General features: G+C 39.2%; 1 protein-coding gene across 2 annotated transcripts in view; it reads left to right on the top strand.

The window, feature by feature from the left end:
• The first annotated feature begins 2,766 nt into the window (after positions 1–2,766).
• ADGRG2 (adhesion G protein-coupled receptor G2) overlaps positions 2,767–21,046 on the top strand; it is a 465,660-nt gene continuing 447,380 nt past the window's right edge. The window contains exon 1 of one of the 2 annotated variants that reach the window (XM_044072249.1): positions 2,767–2,845. In XM_044072249.1, the coding sequence (XP_043928184.1) occupies positions 2,839–2,845 (7 nt within the window). In that variant the 5' untranslated portion in view covers positions 2,767–2,838. The remainder of the gene's footprint in view (positions 2,846–21,046) is intronic. The other variant, XM_044072248.1, reaches the window with a different exon arrangement.

Below are 21,046 nucleotides of genomic sequence, written 5' to 3'. Positions count from 1 at the left end.
AGTAACCATTTGGTTTTGTGTAGCTTTCCACTTATTTTTGAAAAAGATAAAGACAGGGTATAACTTGAAGACGGACAGTGTCACAGTGCCTTCATTTGTGTCTCTTGCTGATGAGGGCTGGATGATTGGCTGTTAATGAATATCATTTTAAAATAATTGAGGAACAGTCAGCCTCAGCCAGATTAAAAACAAACAGAAATTACAATGGTAGCTTGACAGAAGCAGTATCCATTTGCCTCAAAAAAGCCTTTGACCTAATCAACCGCCAATTATTTCTGTCTTTTGAGAACATTGGCATTAGTAACACATCCCTCACTAGTTTCAAGATTTCTTTTGAAACAGATTATTTCAGACTTAAATTAGGCTTTTCATTCTCTCAGCCGACACCTCTTTCAGTGGAAGTACCCCAAGGTTCTATCCTAACTCCCTTTTTTCTCTATTTTTATTAATAAACTAACTCATAATCTTCCTGTTCTACAACTAATCCCCTACTTTGATTACATAGTAATCTTTACATTCAGCCACAACCACCCTACATTAAACACAATTGCAAAAAGACAATCCCCTTAAATTTCTGGCTTATTAACCATAGATTAGTACTTAACCTTGCAAAAACAAAAAGCATGCTATTTAGCACCACCCAAAAACATAAACAAATCACCAAAGTCACTCAGTATCACTACCCTTTGTGGCACATCAATAGAAACAACCAACACCTTCAAATACCTTGGTTTGTGGCTAGATCAGTCACTAACTTCCCATACCAGTACTAAGAAATCAAAGGCAAAAGTTAACTCACTTCTCTTCTGGGCCAGGAAAATCTTAACCTACCTATCCAAAACCAGCCAGGCTGCTTTATGCAAAGTAGTTCTTCAGGCCCAACTTGAATATGGACTACCTTTAATAGGCACAGCCTCAAAGAAAAACTCCACACTGCAGACTCTCAAAAAAACTAAGTCTGTATGCCTGTACTTTTATTACTAGCTCATCCTATAATGGGAATCTCTGCCTCACCCTCAGAAATGTCAAATGGCTCCCAGTGCGCACAGAGTAGATCTGCTCTCATCTTCAGACATCTCAAATCTCATTCCCACTAGCCGTCAAACGTTATACTAAACACACATACACACACACACACACACACACACACACACACACACACACACACACACACACACACACACACATACACACACACACACCCTACAACCTCAGATGTTTCTCCCAAACAACCCTCTACTCCAACCCCACAGAGTAGGCTACACTGCTCTAACCACTCTTTCTCCATCATTCCTACTAAAGTAAGGAAATCCATCACCCCATCCCCTATCCCCACACTTAAAGGAACTAAAATCCCCCTACGCCACCATCAGAGCTGAACATAAAAGATTCCTCTACAGAAAATCAAACACTATTTGCCCCACAGCAGGCCACATCACATAAGGGCCTCTAAACCTTTAGCCTCACTCTCTATCATCTAGTAACACCTCTTGACTCCACTTTCCCCACCATCTCCTGCTCTGACTCTGCCATGATGTCATCCTGAAATAGAATCAGGTAAAATTGTAAAATATGTAAATTTCTGTCATACTTGTTGCTACATCATTTAATTGCTACTCTACAGGCTTTGTTATACGTAGTCACCGTCTGTTCCGTTTTGAATTTGTACAACTTAACCACCTCTTTGTTGCACCATTTTCTTATTTGTGAATTATTTCACCTCAGCAGTACCTGCGTGTTCAGTTGTGATTAATCTACTACCCCACTAAACACATGTAAAATGAAATAAAATACTCAAGTAAGCATTAAACAAAAAGACCAGCTACACTAATGTGAGATGGCTTCTGGTCCCCAAGGTTTTAGACAGAATATTGCCAATTTGGCTATAATGGTAGACAAACAATTTCTGGAGTTGCAGATATAAGCAAAGATATAAGCAAAATAACCCAAAGAAGTGAAACATGAGGTATGTGAGTTCACTATAGGAAGATAAAGGTGGAGTGAAAAATTATTCCTTTTTGGTAAATGGAAAACAGTAACAAAAGCATCCTGACTCATAATGGTACACCAGAGATAGAAGAGTTTGAAGGTCACGTACAAAACGGGTAGCAGGAAAAGCGGAAACTTGAAGATAGAAAATGGTTAAACTGGACTGGGATGACTTTTGGAGGGAGGTGTATTACAAAACGATGAATAAATGGTGTAGGTTTTGCATGTTATTCCTCCATTCATGTAGGTTTCCTTAAGTCATTCTGAGTTCTTCCCTCGTGCCATGCTGTCTCATGGCTTCTTTAAGTTATTCCTGCATGTGATCTTTACTGCTGCCCTTGTTGCCTGGGCTATGGCTGCAAATGGTCTGCAAACATGAGACCATTTATCTAGTTAAGCAAATAAGTAAATAAAGAAATACATTTCAATTTTTAGAAATAGCTGTAAGTGGGAGTGATGTGCAAGCAAAGCTGATTCTAAAGAGAGACCTTAGAAAATGACAATGATATTGGTGGTGATGATGATGATTCTCATTATTATTATTATTATTATTATTATTATTATTATTCATTCTAAGGTAGGTCAACAGTTTTATTTGGTTTTGTGGAAACATACTGATTGTATCACAGTATCAGAATTAAACTAGCAAGGGACTGCAGTAATTCAGAGCAGGTAAAAGAGGTGATTGAAAGCCTATGAAGGAAGAAAGGGGTAATATGAGATGAGAATCATAATGACATTTAAAAAACTCTAATGATATTTTTTGTCCCCTCAGGCACCCCACAGCCATCAAGATCATCTCCACTGACAAATGTGACCTATACTTCCTCGTATTCAAGGACATTTGGCATGGAAGGTAAGAGTTGGGGACTGTAATGAGAAGACTTTACCAGGTTTTGTGTTTCAAATGAGTCTATTTTAGAAAAGCATGCTCTGCTGAATGTTGTCTGCAACACTTTCCAGAGACATTGGTATGTAAAGTGTACTTAATTGTAAAGTTTAGTTCACTTTGACATGTTTGTGACAAAATTTAATGAAAATATAAAGATATTGCTTTGTTTTTAATATACACTTTGAGCATATATTCCTAAAATTTAATTTGAAATAATCCTAATTCCCAGAGGCCAGGAGCTACAAGGGGCTGAAGGTGCAGGTGCTGGTAGGGATGGAGTGGTAGGTGACAGGGTCAGCTCAGGAGCTTCACAGAATGGTCCAAATTGGGCTCAACAGTTGCTAAGGCTGTCCCTGCTGGTATGGGTGAAAACAGATTTAATGACATTCAGTTTTGGAAATTGCAACTTTTCACTCACTGTTCAGCAGAGAAGCTGGTATATGGTATATCTTCTAACTCTAACAGGCATTTTTTAGGTTATAATCTTCATGCTTTCAAGGTATGCATTTGAAAAATACGAGGAATGTTTTGTAGTAGAACTGAAATACTTCTATGGCTTAACAGTTTTTTTTTTCATTGAGGAAAACAACTTGGTGATTACTTGCTGTTTATTAGATTAAATTTTGCACAAGATTGATTGTTGTTTTCCACCTAGAACAGTCTAAGAGCAGGAACTAGGAGGGCATAAAGGGTCAAAAGACTCAGTGGCCTTGGAGTATCTGTGAATCTAAAAATCTATAAGCAGCATGAAGTCTAACATCCTGTAGGTCCAAAACCTGATGGTTTTTGTGATGAAATAAAACCTATTTAGAACAAACTGAAACCACCGTAACTTTGGCATCATCGTGGCACTTAAAAAATTCCTTGTTGTGTAGTGTATACCACCAGGCTGCAGTCCCCATAGTAATGTTTGTGCCAGTACAACACTTTGAACATTTTTCCCTGGTGCTTGGTGGTTCATCCCACCCCACCTCCAATCCCCATAGTAACATTGGTGCTGGTATGGCACTGTATTCCCCCTACACTCCCCAGTCTCTGAACTAATATTGGTGCCATTGTGGTACTTTGTATCTTTCTCCCTGGTGTCTAATGGTTCCCCCCACTACTAGATCTCAGTGTTGATGTCACTGCCATTATGGTACTTTTATAGTAAGTCCTGGTATCTAGTGGTTCCCCACCATGTTTGTGTTCCATGATTCACTACCACAATGTGGTAGGGATGGCTGTGCTGATCTACACTGCTGATGGCTTTCTTGACTTGCTTAGTCATGTAGATGCTTCCAAGTGCATTTCCAGAGAGAGAGAGAGAGAGAGAGGGATATCACATGTCTAATTAGCATATGCCTCTCACCCAAAATACCTCGTTAGCATTGAACATTCAACATGACCAAGGGGCCATCCCTTTAAGGTACTGTACATCTTCATGTTGGAGAACCATGCAGCACTATATAAAGTTGCTAGGTAAATAGCAAAAAGGTACCGTGATGTATACACAGTCGTGTATAAATTGTGCTACATTTATAAATACAGCTCATGATTTTAGTAGCCTGCTGAAATTTGCCACAAGAGCTTTTTTAATGCTATATGGTTTGATTTGCATTAATTGCATATTAAAGTTGTTTGTGTTTTGTAGCTATTTGGTGAAGAGAGAGGGTTGCATGCAAACCACACTTTAAGCTTTATCCTTGTTATTGCAAGAGTGTTTGCCATTTTACCTCCACCTCATGGTTAACTGGTTAAACTGGAATTTAATTACAGTTTTTTAATGTCATTGTTTCACTAGGGGTGTTTGCAATGTGTCTGTAATTTAATGGCATTCAGAGGTGTCAGCATAGTTCTCAACCTTCCATCTCTAAAATGATTAACACTAGACTTTGTAATGTGGAACACATACTAATCTCAGTTGGATGGCGCAGTGGTGCAGCAGTAGTGTTGTCACCTCAATGCAAGAGGTTCTCCAGTTTGATTCTCAGCTGGGGTGCCTTCTGTGTGGAGTCTGTATTTCCTCCCTGTGTTCATGTGGGTTTCCTCCTGGTGCTCCAGTTTCCTCCCACATTTGACATGCATTTGAAGCGTGTCTCCCTGGGCCTCCTCTGAAAATTGGCTTTATTCCAAGTCTGAATTTCATGGTTAACAAATGTTAAATAAATAAATAAAATTAATAAATGCTAATGGCTTACTAACAACTTCAACCAAGAAGGTCATAGGATGGTTCAAATATGCTGGTTTTACTTATAAAAAAATTTTTAATGAATTAATATGATTTATTTCTAATTACCATGAATATTGGCTGAATAATTCCTAACACTGACTGTGTGACAGAACCTTTCAGTGTGGAACTTTCAGTAGCATGAACTTTTTACGACCCCAAATGGGTTACGTTCCTCATAATGAGGTACACTGGAGGGGGTATGAGTTTCACAGAGGTTATTTTCTAAGATTCCAGATGGGCAAAATAATATCTCTGGGTAGGCTAAAGGATAGGCTAGCTAGGCTTGAGACTTCTAGATAGAGAATGTGAGGTTGCGTATAAGCTGTATAAAGGTGGGCTTACAGATGATTTGTAAAAAAAAAAAAAAATGCAAACATAATATATTTTTCCCATACAGACTTGCTGGTGGTGACTGCCACTTGTCACTTTCTCCCTTCTGATAAATTACTTATTAATTAGTAGTTTAGAAATATATAATTATTTTGTTTTCAGACATATTTCTGTGTTCATTCGAGGTTGAAAATTAGGAAGGTGAACTGAAGCATGTAAAAAACTTTGTACACTGCCTTTTTTGAGTTAAAGCAAAGACCATTAAGCTTTATTAAATGGAGATAATTAAAATCATCACATAGGTTAGCAAGCAATGTATTTTGGCTTCTACCTTTAGGGGTTGCTACTATGGATCACTGGTCTGCAGATTGATTGGCAGTGGAGTTTTTATGGTGTTGAGTTGCCAGCCTGGCCCCCAACCTTCACAGAAGACAGACACACACACACACACACACTCGCACCTACCTGAATGTCTTTAAAATACATTCGCCAACATGGAGAACATGCAGACTCTGCACCGAAGGTGCTCAAGCCAAGAATCAAACTGGAGAACCTCTTGCTGTGAGGCGACATCACTAACCATTGCACAACCGTGGCTGGATATCACATAGGTTAGTACATACTTAAAATAATAAGGAAGGTGAATCCATTAGAGAGTGTGTGTGTGTGTGTGTGCGTGTGTGTGCGTGTGTGTGTGTGTGTGTGTGTGTGTGTGTGTGTGTGTGTGTGTGTGTGTGTGTGTGTGTGTGTGTGTGTGTGTTCCCTGAAAAACATGTTGCAGAGGGCAGGGAGTTGGGGCAGGATATCTGGGGTCCATTGACTGCAAATAGCCTGGGGCCCAAGTTATACTTAATCTGCCACTACAATAAACACAATGCCATAAAAGCTAAGGATAATTACTAAAGGAGGCGTGACAGTATATAAACAGTGAACTAATTATACAAGATGAAAATAGTTGAAACATTATTGTAAAATTATTTATCATAACAAAATCAAGAAATGTTGGTTATTATGTTGTATTGTCATAGTGTGGTGCTGTCTTTAGTGCCATTAGGTGATGTTACAATATGACACAATAGTGGAATGAGGGGAGACCATGCACCTAAGCAGATTTCTGCCTTATTAAATGTAGGATAGTTACATTGTCTTGTGACCTGCTAGACCAAGTCCCGAAACATGGAGACTGAATGGCCAAAAGAATGGAGGTACATATAAGATGTATGAGATGCCGTTTCTCTGAATGTTCCCTCTTCTCTGAGATATGGTTATCTCATGTTTGGCATATATATAAGTCCCCCCCCACCCAGCAAAAATAATTTTTTAGGAGAAAAATCATCTTCAAAGATTATCTCTTCTCCTGGTTTTCAGGTTTTCAGTCTTTTTTTTTGTTGGCTTTTCTGCATTCAGCATTTGAGTGCTGAAATTTCAATAATGAACCCTCTTAGGATATCAACCCAAGTGCTGTGTCTTAGTGTTAGGCCGCTTGATAACAAAACTGCTATTTCACCAGATTTGCTATGAAACTTGCATTTGGCATTCATTACATTACTCAGGCTTGGTAACACTTTTGGCTTTATGGCCTTGCTGCCCCTGGATTTTATGAGATGAAAGCTCAGAGCAGCTGAAAAATATCTAAGTTGACTGTATTAACTGTAGAATCTGCCATTGCCAGAGGGAGTCCAATCACATACCTGGAATTTATTGGCAATATTCCTGAGAAAGTAGTGTTCCCTCAGGTGGAAACATACCTTGAACATAATATCAATGATCATTTCCAGTTTGGTTTTCATGCCAGGCGTAGTACTAAGACAGCTCGTACCAGGCTCTTTAGCAAACTCCTTTTGGTGAGGGATCAGTGTCATTATTCTGGTCTTATTACATCTCTTAATAGCATTTGAAATGGCGGATCATTCCGAATCAGTGTCATTATTCTGTTGTGGTCTTATTACATCTCTTAATAGCATTTGATATGGCGCATCATTCCGAATCAATGTCATTATTCTGTTTTGGTCTTATTACATCTCTTAATAGCATTTGATATGGCAGATCATTCTGTTTTGCATTACTTTAGCATCACTAGACCTGTCATGGTTTGTCTCCAGGAACTTGGGGTGAAATTAGGGAGTGTTGTATGGGGTTAATTCCTTATCTTCCTACCTTATAGCTGTGGTCTTCCACAGGGCTCCATATTCCTCCCTGTCATTTTCATTGTATTTATGCTATGCCTGTGATACATCTTTCAACTGAAATAGTTACAATACCATTGATTGTGCTGAGAACTGCAGTTGTATTTCTCCTCCCCTCAAGAATCTATTTTAGCAGTTCATAGTTAACCATTTAACTGAGTACCACAAGTACCAGGAATTCATCTGCACTTTGGTAGTCAACAGTTGGATTAAGTTCAACTCCTTCTTGACAGTGTTCATACATGGTAGCCCTAGGGCTCTACAATGCCAGTCTTGTGTCTGAACACCCTCTGTAGTGGAGACAAGCTGCAGTTCATGTCCAACATCTAGTTTCAGCTATTGCAAATGTACCTGTTTTCATCTGAGAAACATTGTCCTTATCAAATACCTTATTTCCTCTTTAGATATCTTTACTGTTATACATGCCTTATCACATCCTGGCAAGATTACTGTAATTCTGTCCACGTGAGGTTTACAGACACATAAAGCAAGGCCCCCTGCAGCTGGTGCAAAATTCCACAACTCTTCTACTTACCGAGATGTTTAGGCATCACTGTATTGTGCTGATTTGGTGAGACATCACTGTCTGCGTATTAGGCAATGTGCCACCTATGAAGTTCTTGTTTTAATATTTTTAGTCCTATATGGCTAGGGTCCCTCCATCTACAGGACCTCATGAATTGGCATCAACCAATCAAATCTCTAAACTGTGCTTCCCAATGGCTGCTGGAAGTAACAGCAGTGCACCTTGAGTCTTCTGTGTCTTGGGCATTTGAATACCAGGAAACTCTGTTCTAAAATCTTTTCCCTGGTTAACTGAGAGTGTTTCAAACATTAAAACACTGAAAGGCTTTAATCACTCTTTTTATATGAATGTGTGTTGTATCTTTAAGCAGCATTTCCAATTGTGGCACGTGCATATAAACAGCGAGCAGGTACAGCCAGCAGTGCTGCTTTTAGAGAACAGCCAGTGTGAACATGTATGAGTGTGGTAGTGTCAGAAAAATATGTATTAGTGTATGTATTAGTAATATGCCTAGTACATTTAAGGCTTGAAAAGGGTTAACACATTTATTCTATTTCACACTGCATAAAATCTGTACGAATTGCAGAAGCTTTCTAACCTTGTATTGTCATGAAATAAATATGCGCAGCTATAATCTTTCCTTATGCTTTGGAAATTTACAGGAAAGCAGATCATTTCTGCTTGTGTCAGAAAAATAATGAATAGATGTATGAGACCTAGACAAGGAGATCCGCTTGTGCTGTGAGAAAATACACAGCTGCAGGAGCTATAGATAATCAGAACAAAGACTGCTTGAAAATATGAACTGCAATCAGCACTTGCTTATGTCTGAGCTAGAAAAGTACCTTGAAATGTAACACATGTATTAGAACTACACAATAGAAGCTTGTAATGGGCTAGAGCCCACCAAGGCCAGGTTGTTTTTCTCAAAATGTTTTTCATAAATCCAGTCATGTCAGCAGAAAATCTGAGTAACATCTGCTGTAGAACAATACTGAAAGTTGTGTTTGATTACGTCAATCACAGAAGGCAATGCCTTGTAGAACAGTATAAGAATAGCATACTTTCTATTAGTAGTTAGGCAAAATCCTGTATTTGCATGATTTTGTCTCCTTGCAGCAAGTTATTAAATGTGCCTTATCTGAACCTTACGTGTATTGGTCTTTGAAGTTTTTTCCTTTGACAGATTGGTCCTTCGTCCGGAAATCCTCACTTCGCCTTGGATCAGACAGGCCAGGTGGCTTGAAACCGTACGGGGAAGAAACCACATTGGTTCTTCTTATTTTGAAAAGCCCTCTGTCTTAATTGTCGTACAAAAGAGGCCAGCCACTTTCTGATCTGCGACTGAAGGATGGGTTTTTCATGAACCAGGTGATCAATCACGAAGGCTCGGGTAAGGTGAATCTACTTTTTTTCTGTTTTAGATCAGGGACTAGATTTGTATTGTTTTTGTCAGGACTGTATTTTTACAAGTCAGGGACAGAAAAGATTACTGTCTTGTCATAGATCAGGGAAACAGAGTAGGTAGGCAGTCGTTCTGAAGAGACTATAACAAAATCCGTGGTACCACGTTAAAAATAAGGAGTTATGTAATGATTAAAAAGGGTAGAATAAATTGGGTAATAATTGCACAAAAAGACCCCAAAATCCACCGTTAACCGAAGATGCAAAATACATGCAGTCACAGCGTGCTGATAATATTAAATGCTACTCAAAGTGGGTTAATAAGTATGACTTTGACGGTAAATTAGAAAAATCCTCGCTTATCAAACTTGTCAAACAGCTTAAAACCGATTCTAAAGGTCGGGTAAAAAAGCAGCGCCAATTAGGAATTCCTCAGGCACACAGGTGGATTGAGGAGGTAAACTGTAGGGAACAAAAGAATAATAAATCAAAAGCAATGTTTTAGATAAGGAGGACAATAACTTAGTAATAGCATTGGCCCCTCCGCCTCCTTTACCAGAATATGAAGCACGTGAACAGGTTAGTCCACCCCCACGATATCCTGCTGTCACTGAAAATGGAGACATTACGAAAGCAAAACCATTTATTAGAGATCCCATCGAGACCAGATCTCGAACACGGGCAGGTAACTCAAAAGGGGACATTGAATTATATCAAATGGGTAGGAATTCATGATCCATGAGCGAAGAAGAAATATGCCCACTTATAGAAGTACCTAATCCTCAGGCCGGGCAAGAAGGTCAGGACCCAACTATTCTAGTGTATAGACCCTGGACTCCGGAAGACATCCAGAAAGCCACTGAGGGAATTCCCCATCCAAAAGTTAATTTCAGAAAGTTCTTAGAAGATTTACAAGGAATGAGGCTAAGTTATAATTTAAATGGAGAAGAGGTAGAAAAAGTAGTCAGACAAATTGTGGGACCAGATTGGCACATGATTAGTGGCAACTGGAATCCCCGTGATGCTGCACTCAGACCCCCTCCCACATAGCAGCGCAGAGCTAGACAACAGAGTGAAAGGTCTTACAGACTGAATCTCTGAGAAATAGAAGCTTAAGGCAGACTGGACTTGCATTAATCAATGCATCCAACAAGAAGGTGAAACTATTGACAGATATTATGCCAGACTGTTAGAATGTTTTAATAACCATTGTGGAATGCAGGTTCCTGAAGATCAGACACAAGATTCCCCATATGAGCAGCAGTTAAAGAATGCATTTTTGAAAGGCAGCATTGCACCCATAAGCAGTTTTATTACAAAGCACATAGTAGATCATTGTACAAGCAGGCTACAGTCATTACTTGAATATGCTAGGCATGCCGAAAGGCATTTTAATAGCAAAAAGAAAAAGAAAGCCCAAGTATTTTCTGTAGAAGATGGAGCAGAAGTTTATGTAGTACAGTCCAGGAAAAAGGGCAAGAGAAATGCCCAGGGAAACAAACAATCTGATCAGCGATCAGAGGACTTTGAAGGGCGAAAGAAAAGGGGTGAATGTTTTAAATGCGGTAAAAAGGGACACTTGGCAAGGGATTGCAAGAAGAACAAGAAGGCAACCATGGAAGACAAGGATGGTGAGGACTGACTATATGATAGTCAAGAATCACTACAAGGGGATAGTGGAGAAAGGACAAATGAGGATGTGACAGAAGTAATAGAGGAAGTGCAGGAAGTTACGGATAGTGAAGAAAATGAAATATTGGATTTAGCTTTATTGAGCTTAGAGCTCTATTTAGCAGACACAAAACCAGAAGTTACACTCTTGGTGGAAGGGAGGAAAGTCAAATTCTTGTGTGACTCAGGGGCATCACGGACCCTGATACATCCCTCCAAACTGCCAGAAAATTCAGAGTCACCTGATTACATACTAGTGAAAGCAGCTAATGGACAACTGTATCGGGAGCCCCTCTCCCATAATATTGCAATAACTGATCCTGTTTCAGGATTGATCCAGGAAAGCAAAATTGTTGTTTCCACAAAATGCCCAGTAAACCTCTTGGGCAGAGGCCTTATGCAGCTATTTGGTATAGCAGTAGTTCCGACTATGCAGGGTATGGAAGCACAGTGACAAATTGATACCTTTGCAGTGCAATCAGAGGGTGAAATGTTCTATTGGTACAGCCAGGACTTGGTTTCGACTGGTCCAGGGGCAATGACCGAAGAGTTGATGAACATAGCCATCAGCAAGTTCCCCTCCCTTGACATTGATAAACAACATTTGTTGCACTGTACTCTGTATTATTGTAACACACCAGGACCTAATAAGGAATATGAGCAAGAATTGTTTAGAAATAGTGCAAACAGATTGATATTATGAAATCTGTACTGGGACATGGAAGGGAACAGTGTAGCCAGCTGTTCATTGCCCCAGGAGTTCTTTGCACTCTATAAATCTAATTGATTACCACATGTTAGCTTAACTAAGGACAAGAATGTAAAATGGGTAGACTTAGGAGAAAAAGTCACGAGATAGGAAAAGCAGACAGAGTTAGAACTGTCAGAACAGGGAATACAAATGCAGAAGCTGAATTGGATAAATCAGACCCACCCAGCCGTGCACTTGCAGTCTAGTAAGGACAGCTGATTAGCACTCCTATTAAAGGAGGAAATGAATGCCTTACAGAATATACCAGAAACTCTTTGGTCAACAGGAAAGTCAGATGTAGGACTTATTTGTACAGCGGGACCAGTTACTATCACACCAAAGTCAGCATTTAGACCACAGAAAAGACAGTATCCCTTAAGAAAAGATGCAGAGGTAGGAATCAAACCTATTATAGCAGCTTTACTTAAGGAAGGGGTGCTGGTGGAATCTCCTGATTCACCATGTAACACACCCTTATTTCCTGTTAAGAAAGCGAATGGAGAATGGTGTATGGTCCAAGATTTACAAGCTGTAAATGATGCAGTAATGCCAAGGGCACCTACAGTGCCAGACCCACACACCCTGTTGAATGATTTAAAACCTCAACAGAAATATTTTTCTGTGGTAGATATCAGCAATGCATTCTTTTCGATACCGATACACCCTGACAGCCAATCTTGGTTTGCATTCACATTTCAGGGGAAAAGGTATACATATACACGACTACCACAGGGATATTGTGAAAGTCCAACGATATTCTCACAAGAAATGGCAATCAATTTAGTGGGATTTACCCCACCAAGAGGCAGTCAGATTTTATATGTTGATGATATCCTGCTGGCGGCCCCCACCCAGCAAGATTGCAAAGAAGATACCATAGCGCTATTACAATTTTTAGCCACTGAAGGACATAAAGTAAACAAAAATAAACTGCAGATTTGGAAAAAACAAGTTAAATACCTAGGATATGTAATATCTAAAGAGGGTAGGACATTAGATAAGGACAGAAAAATAGCGATTTTGCAAGCACCAAAACCCACTACTAAGAAGGAAATGATGTCCTTCCTGTGTATGACTAATTTTTGCCGGAGCTGGATTCCAAACTATGCTTTGGAATCTGCACCGCTGACTAACCTGATATATAAAAAGCCCATGGCAGCACAGGATTTGTTACAATGGACACCAGAAGCAGAATCTGCTTTCTGAAAACTGAAACAGTTAATAGCATCCTCATTAGTTTTAGGATTACCAAACTATCATAAACGTTTTTTCCAAACTGTAGATTGTAAGCAAGGATATATGACATCAGTGTTAACACAGCAGCATGGGGACAAGCAACGCCCTATTGCTTATTATTCATCACAACTGGATCCAGTGGCACAGACCTTACCTCACTGTGTACAAGCAGTAGTTGCAGCTGCAATGGCAGTACAGGCTTCGGCCTCAGTAGTTTTGTTCCACCCTCTCACATTGAGAGTGCCTCGTGCAGTTGCGATTATTTTACTGCAAGAGAAGGTAGCATATCTTTCCCCTGCTAGGCATCTTTCCTGTATGACTATATTGTTGAGCCAACCTCATATGACAATTGAACAATGCATGACTTTGAACCCTTCTACCTTGCTCCCAACCCCCTGCAGATGGCACACCACACAGCTGCCTTTAGATGATTGAGCAAAAGACACTGCCTAGAAAAGATCTCACAGATGTTCCCTTGGATGATGCCGAGCTGACATACTACGTGGATGGCTCGTGCAAAAGGGGTCCTGCAGGACAGAACCTAGTAGGATATGCAGTAGTTTCTGATACTGAGATTATAGAAGCGAAACCTTTACCACACAATTTATCTGCACAGGCAGCAGAATTGATTGCCTTGACACGGGCATGTATCTTAGCAAAGGGTAAATGTGTGAACATTTTTACTGACAGCCAGTACGCTTTTTCTACTGTACATGTTTTTGCGCAACAGTGGAAAAATCGAGGAATGATAACATCTACTGGCAAACCAATCAATCATGCACAGTTTATTTTAGATCTTTTAGAATCTATTCAGTTACCTCAGAAAGTAGCTATTTGTAAATGCACAGCTCATACCAAGCAACAGGATAGGTAATGCAAGAGCTGATACAGCTGCAAAACAGGCAGCTTCAGAAGTATTTCTTTTGAATGAGGAATTACAACCCTCTGAGATTTTAGACTTAGAAATGTTAAAAACAATGCAGACACTTACTACGCAGGCTGAAAAACAAAGATGGGTAAGACAAGGAGCAATTCTCGAAAAGGGGCTGTACATCTCTAAAGAAGGGAAACCAATATTACCATCTAATTTGTATAGATATGCAGCTTTGTTGAGCCATGGGCAATGCCATGTCTCAACAGGGGGGATGGTACAGCTGGTGAACCGAGTGTTCACGACATATGGATTCTTAAACTATTCTAAAACATTTTGTTTAATGTGCCACGTTTGTAACAGACATCATGCACAAGGGGCATTAAAGCCCAAGCAAGGGAGTTTCCCTACACCACCGTATCCGTTTCATACTATCTGTATGGATTTCATAGAACTGAACAAATGTGAAAATAAGAAGTATTGTCTTGTCATTTTAGATATGTTTTCCAGATGGGTGGAAGCCTTTCCGACTAAAAATCCAGATGCGGCTACCGTAGCGAAAATCCTCATTAAAGAAATCATCCCTAGATTCGGCATTCCAGAAAGGATCTACAGTGACAATGGTACACACTTTGTAAACCAAACCATACAACAGCTAAGTAAGCATTTTGGTATTTCTTTAAAGAATCATTGTGCATATCATCTGCAATCTGCAGGGTTAGTTGAGAGGCATAATGGGATTTTAAAGAGTAAGCTAAGAAAGTTAATAGAGGAAACAAAGAGAAATTGGGTGTACTGTCTGCCCCGGCACTGTTGAGCATGAGAACTGTTCTGAATACAAAAGGATTGACTCCTTTTGAGAAACTGTTTGGAAGGGCTTATTATATACCTCAGTGGAAACTTCTCATGCTCGCAGACCAGGAAGCCGACTGTACACTAGCAGAGTATATGAGAAATTTGTTGAATTCTAAACATCTGTTGCAGTCAAATTCTGTTTCAGATAAAGAACAAACCAGACCATCAGAAGTGACAGTGGATCCAGGAACCTGGATCTGGGTGAAGACAATAAAGAAAAAGAACTGGATGTCACCAAAGTGGGAAGGTCCATATCAAGTGCTTCTGTCGACACCCACTGCAGTCAAGATCGCAGAGCGTGCCTCATGGATCCAACTGACGCACTGCAAACTAGTTAAGAACTTTGAACTGGACAAAAATCTTGTCACATGTCAAGAGCAAAAATGATAGACTCCAGAAAAAACAGGAATGCAGAACAACCATTTCCTCAGAAGTATTGCATAATCATCCTGTTAACTGTACTAGTGACAATAATCTTTTTGTTGTGGCCATTCCTTTTTCCAGCCACACAAACTGAACTGAATAAACGTGAAGCATTACTCATAGACTGGCACCCAAACTTCAACACTTACCAGGCAATTAAATATGTGTATGCTGAGACTTTCAATGTTTCGAATTGCTGGATTTGCACAGCTTTGCCGACAGCATACGGGGGGTTATTAATGACTGTAGTCCCCCTAGGGATCAACGAGACCTGGAAAAACTTGATTTATGATACCTGAACTGTTACATCATAAGATAAAATAGCATTGCACTTGTTTATTTCACAAAAGGGAACTGTGTGTTTTTATAAAAATGATATTGTTCAGGTGGGTTGGAGCAATTGCAATGTGACTGTTCCTTATAAATGTTAAAAGCTAACAATGCAGGTTCTTATTGTAATACAAACTATGATTCATTTCTTGAATTGATGCAAAAAACAATTGATGAAGTAAAACATAATTCTGTTCTCTATAAACAACTGTCTATAATTGATAGAAAAATGTTTCATGCAGGACAAGTGTATATTCATAGTAAAGTTACTACTAAAGTAGAGGATTGTTATTTTATATGTGGCAAAAAGGCATGCAAGTGGTTACCTGAGAATTGGTCCGGCAGTTGTTTTTTGGGATACCTGGTTCCGGCCATACGACACACTGCAGTTTTGCCTCGAGGCAAAATTTGGAATGTCCGAGAGGTCGACAAGAAACCCATCCAGAAACCTGTAAATCTAGTGGGGCAAATCGATGCGTGCTGGAAAAACCATCATTCTATAGGCGATGGACTGACACTCATGGACTTGAGTGATACTGTTATATTGTGGGCAGGCATATTACCAGCATATGGAGCAACAAAATCGATCTGGGAGCTGAGAAAACTGTCTAAACTTCTCGAAGTAATGAGTAATGCAACTTTTTCTGCTCTCGAATTGGTGACTGATGAACTGAATGCCATGAGAACTGTAGTGCTTCAAAACTGCATGGCTCTCAACTTCATCCTAGTGGCGAGAGGTGGTACTTGAGCTTTAATCCAGGAGGAGTGCTGTTCATATATTCCAGACCATAAACACGAGATAGACAATCACCTTGAGGTAATTCAGCAAGTGTCGGACATGACCAAACCAGGACCAAACCCACTGACGGACTTTTCCAGAAATGGTTTGGGGGATGGGGTACTATCCTAATAAACATTCTAATTGCTATTTGTGTAGGAATGGTCCTACTGGGAGTATGTGTTTGCTGTGGCATCCCCTACATGAAAAGACTGATTAAAGACTTTATAGGCATGTCAGTTTCTGAAACCTTATATCAAAGTACTGAGTTTGAAGAACTGTTAAAAGATTGAAAATGCTTTCATAGGTTTAAATTGAATGACTTCTTAACTGCAAATCCTAAGTGGGGAGAGGTTAGGAGAAGAAAAAACTGTTTATGCTTATTTTGAAAGTAGAATAAAAGTATTAAAAGGGGGGAAATGTCAGAAAAATATGTATTAGTGTATGTATTAGTAATATGCCTAGTGCATTTAAGGCTTGAAAAGGGTTAACACATTTATTCTATTTCACACTGCATAAAATCTGTACGAATTGCAGAAGCTTTCTAACCTTGTATTGTCATGAAATAAATATGCGCAGCTATAATCTTTGCTTATGCTTTGGAAATTTACAGGAAAGCAGATAATTTCTGCTTGTGTCAGGAAAATAATGAATAGATGTATGAGACCTAGACAAGGAGTTCCGCTTGTGCTGTGAGAAAATACACAGCTGCAGGAGCTATAGATAATCAGAACAAAGACTGCTTGAAAATATGAACTGCAATCAGCACTTGCTTATGTCTGAGCTAGAAAAGTACCTTGACATGCAACACATGTATTAGAACTACACAATAGAAGCATGTAACGGGCTAGAGCCCACCAAGGCTAGGTTGTTTTTCTCAAAATGTTTTTCATAAATCCAGTCATGTCAGCAGAAAATCTGAGTAACATCTGCTGTAGAACAATACTGAAAGTTGTGTTTGATTATGTCAACCACAGAAGGCAATGCCTTGTAGAACAGTATAAGAATAGCATACTTTCTGTTAGTAGTTAGGCAAAATCCTGTATTTGCATGTTTTTGTCTCCTTGCAGCAAGTTATTAAATGTGCCTTATCTGAACCTTACGTGTATTGGCCTTTGAAGTTTTTTCCTTTGACAGGTAGTCAGTCTGTTTATACGTTTATTTAAGTTTAAGTTACTAAGCCTCAGTCCTGATGTGTTTATGTATAGTAAAGCTGCTTGAACAGAGCCCACAAACTGTTTGTCTGTTTTATCCTGACCAGGCGAGCAACATGGTGTCAGAACCAGGATTTAGGAGACAGCTTTTCCAAGCCACAAGGTGCAGAGTTAACAGTGAAGGCATGTTGAGAAGACTGGGTGTAAAAAAAAAGACCAGAAACAAACTACACTAAAACTCCCACAAATTATTTATTTTATAAAAGAAATAATATGGAGCATTTGCAGGGCACAGAACATATTATAAATTAACCGAAAGGAATAAAACACATTATTGATTGCACGAGATGTTTGGAATTACAATATTTGGTAAAATTATCAGAAAAGTTCATAAGGTTCAGAGATGCCTTGGACTTGCATAACGAGTATGTTTAAAGTAAAACAAGCATGTTCAGAGTAAAACAAGCACAAGAAAAGTATAATGAGTGTGAAAATAGGTTAATTGGGCATAAATATAATAAAAGGGAAAAACAGGGCAAATTAAGTACAAGTAAGGCAAGGCGGCTGCATGTTTTTTGGCAAACAACTATATTTTGGTCATGAGCTACTATATCACATTGGTTGAAGCTATTCAAAGAATAATAAGTTGTTTGAAGTATCTCAGCATTTGTAAAGTGCTTGAAGTGTCTGCTTTATTACTGTGCATTTATTCTGAAGAGTTTACTGTGTGCAAAGTGCAACTATTTCATAAAGTACAGTCAGAATACAGCCATTTTGAAAAGTTTCTTGTGCTGTGTTCATTTCTTCACAGAGTGCTGCCATGTCAGAGTGTTTCTTACACTCTACAGATTTATGTGGCAAAGTACAGCCATTTCAGAGGAGTTCAGTGTCCTGCATACAACTTAATCACAAAGTGCATTCATTTCGAAATGTTTCTTACTCTGAGCTTCTACCCAGTTTATTCACAAAGTGCAATCATTTTGAAATGTTTCTTACACTGATGAGGTGATTTCGCATAGTACAGTGATTTCAAAAGTGTTCTTGTGCTACATAGACTTATTTTGCAAAGTTCAGTTGTTTAGAGGCTTATTGTGCTATAGGGCATAATTACAACTTTTGGCATGAATTTCTGATATATGTATATCTGTGTATGTTCATACATAATTGCAAAAGCCTGCAATAGTGTGTGTTAATATGGCAGAGGCATATCGCAGACCAAGTCCACTTGTATTTGATCATAATATTGCAGAGAATTGGAGAGTATTTGAGCAGTAGTACACTATTTTCATACAAGCAGGTTTTTCTAACAAAGATGCACATAAAAGGGCATTCATTTTGCTTAACCTAGCTGGGTCAGAGGCAATTGAAAGAGAGTGTTCATTTGTGTATGCACCAGCAGTATATGCAGGAGAGTGGGAAAACTGTCATATTGTTGTATCAAGGAAGGACCCTGAGTGCTTGAAATATAAATTTAGAGAAATTTGCAAACCCCAGAAAAATGTTACATTAGAGAGGCATATATACAAGAGACCAAAAGCCAGGAGAAACTTTTGCAGCTTACATTACTGACTTGAGAAACCAGGCTAAAATGTGTAGGTTTGGTGATTTGAAAGATGGGTTGATAAAGGACAAGCTCGTGTGTGGTGTTAATATTGCTGCAGTGAGAACATGTTTGCTTCGTGACAGTGATTTAATGCTGAGCAACACTATTGAGATTTGTCAAATCCATGCACTCACAAAAATGCACAGAAGTATGCTTGCATGTGATAAAAGCATGGTTTCAGCAGGCTCCAGAGTAAACATAGACAGCATGCAGCATGTGGCTAGCATAAAAAGGCCTAACCATATGGCAGCTGCAACCCCTGCAAGTTTCACAAGGAAATCCCAAAACTTTTCAGCAACTTGTAAGACTAGCTCAGTAAAATGGGCATGCTCAGCACAGTACAAGGGTGAGTCAGCAAAACCCAAATCAAGTTTTATTGTCGATTTTTGTAATTGTGGTGCCATCATGAGACTAAAAGAAAAAAGTTCTTAGGATTTGGTCAGCAATGCCACAAGTATAAAAAATGGAACCATTTTCAAAAGTTTTGCAAATCAAGAAAAACCTCACTCAGTTTTAAAGAATGGTCACTTAAAAAAGCAAGTCGATCATGTAGAGAGCTGCAACCCTACTTTCTATGTAGATGGTGTATCAGTGGTCGGTGAAAAGATTAATGTAGTAGATTTGTTAGCAAAGAATTAAGTGTTTCGTGCTGTCTTGGTCAATGGTAAACCCACGGAGCTCAAAGCAGACACTGGTTTAAAGTCTAATGTTATGTCAGCAGAAACATTTGTTTAGGTAACAGCTGGTGAGCAACCTAATTCGACTAACTATGTGAAACTTGTTGCTTATGGAGGTGAAGAAATTCAGACTGAAGGCTCAGTAGTGCTTTCATGCTATTCAGCTGGGAACAGTTACAGCTTACAATTCTATGTAGTCCGAAGACCTGTGCAGTCATTGTTAGGCCTCAGAGATAGTTTGAGAATGAAACTCTTTTACCAAAGAAGCCCATCATGTTAGCACATGTCCTAGTTCCATTTTCGCTGATGCTATTTTCTCAGAGTATTCTGATGTTTTTATGACAAGCTAGGCAAACTTCCAGTTGTGTACTCCACGCAAATAGACCCAGAGGTCAGTCCAGTGGTTAGATCAGCAAGGAGAGTTCTGATAGCTATGCAGAACAAAGCCAAGGCCCAGTTGGATAAATGGTGCAGCAAGGTGTAATTTCTCCAGTTACAGAACCCACTGATTAGATATCTTCCATGGTAGCTGCTCATAAAAAAAGCTCAGATCAAATCAGAATATGCACTGACTGAAGAGACTTGAACAAAGTATTAAAGAGACCTCATTATCCTATGTGTACAGTCAAAGAGGTCACAGCCCAGCTGCTAAATGCCACATTTTTGTTCTGTCCTGAATGCAAAGAGCTCATTTTGGCAAGTGTTGCTTGATTGCAAATCTTCACTATAGATTACATTCATTACTCCATTTGGTAGATATAGATTTCTCAAGATGCCTTTTGGAATAAATTCTGCAAGTGAAGTCTTTCAGTGTGCAATGGAGCAAATTGTTTCATGTTATCCATGTGCCATAATAGTAGATAATTTATTGATTGAAGGCAGTGTTGAAGCAGAGCATGACAGAAACATCAAGAAAGTTTTAAACAGAGCACATGAAGTGAACTTGAAGCTCAGTCCCCTGAAGTGTAAATTCAGACTACCAGAAGTTACATATGTAGGTCATTTATTCACTAGCACTGGCTTACAACCTGACCCATCCAAACAAGCAAACATTCTTGAGCTGCCAGCACCAGACAAAGTCCTAGCCGTACAATGTTTCCTTGGTATGGCTAACTATTTGGGCAAGTTTATACCTGACTTCAGTGAGTTGACAGCACC

This window comes from Protopterus annectens, chromosome 5.part0, assembly GCF_019279795.1.
Source record: "Protopterus annectens isolate FY-2018-M chromosome 5.part0, PAN1.0, whole genome shotgun sequence".
In the NCBI taxonomy this organism is placed as follows: Eukaryota; Metazoa; Chordata; order Ceratodontiformes; family Protopteridae; genus Protopterus; species Protopterus annectens.
The sequence above is the reverse complement of the archived record's forward strand: the minus strand, read 5'-3'. Positions and strand labels throughout refer to the sequence as shown.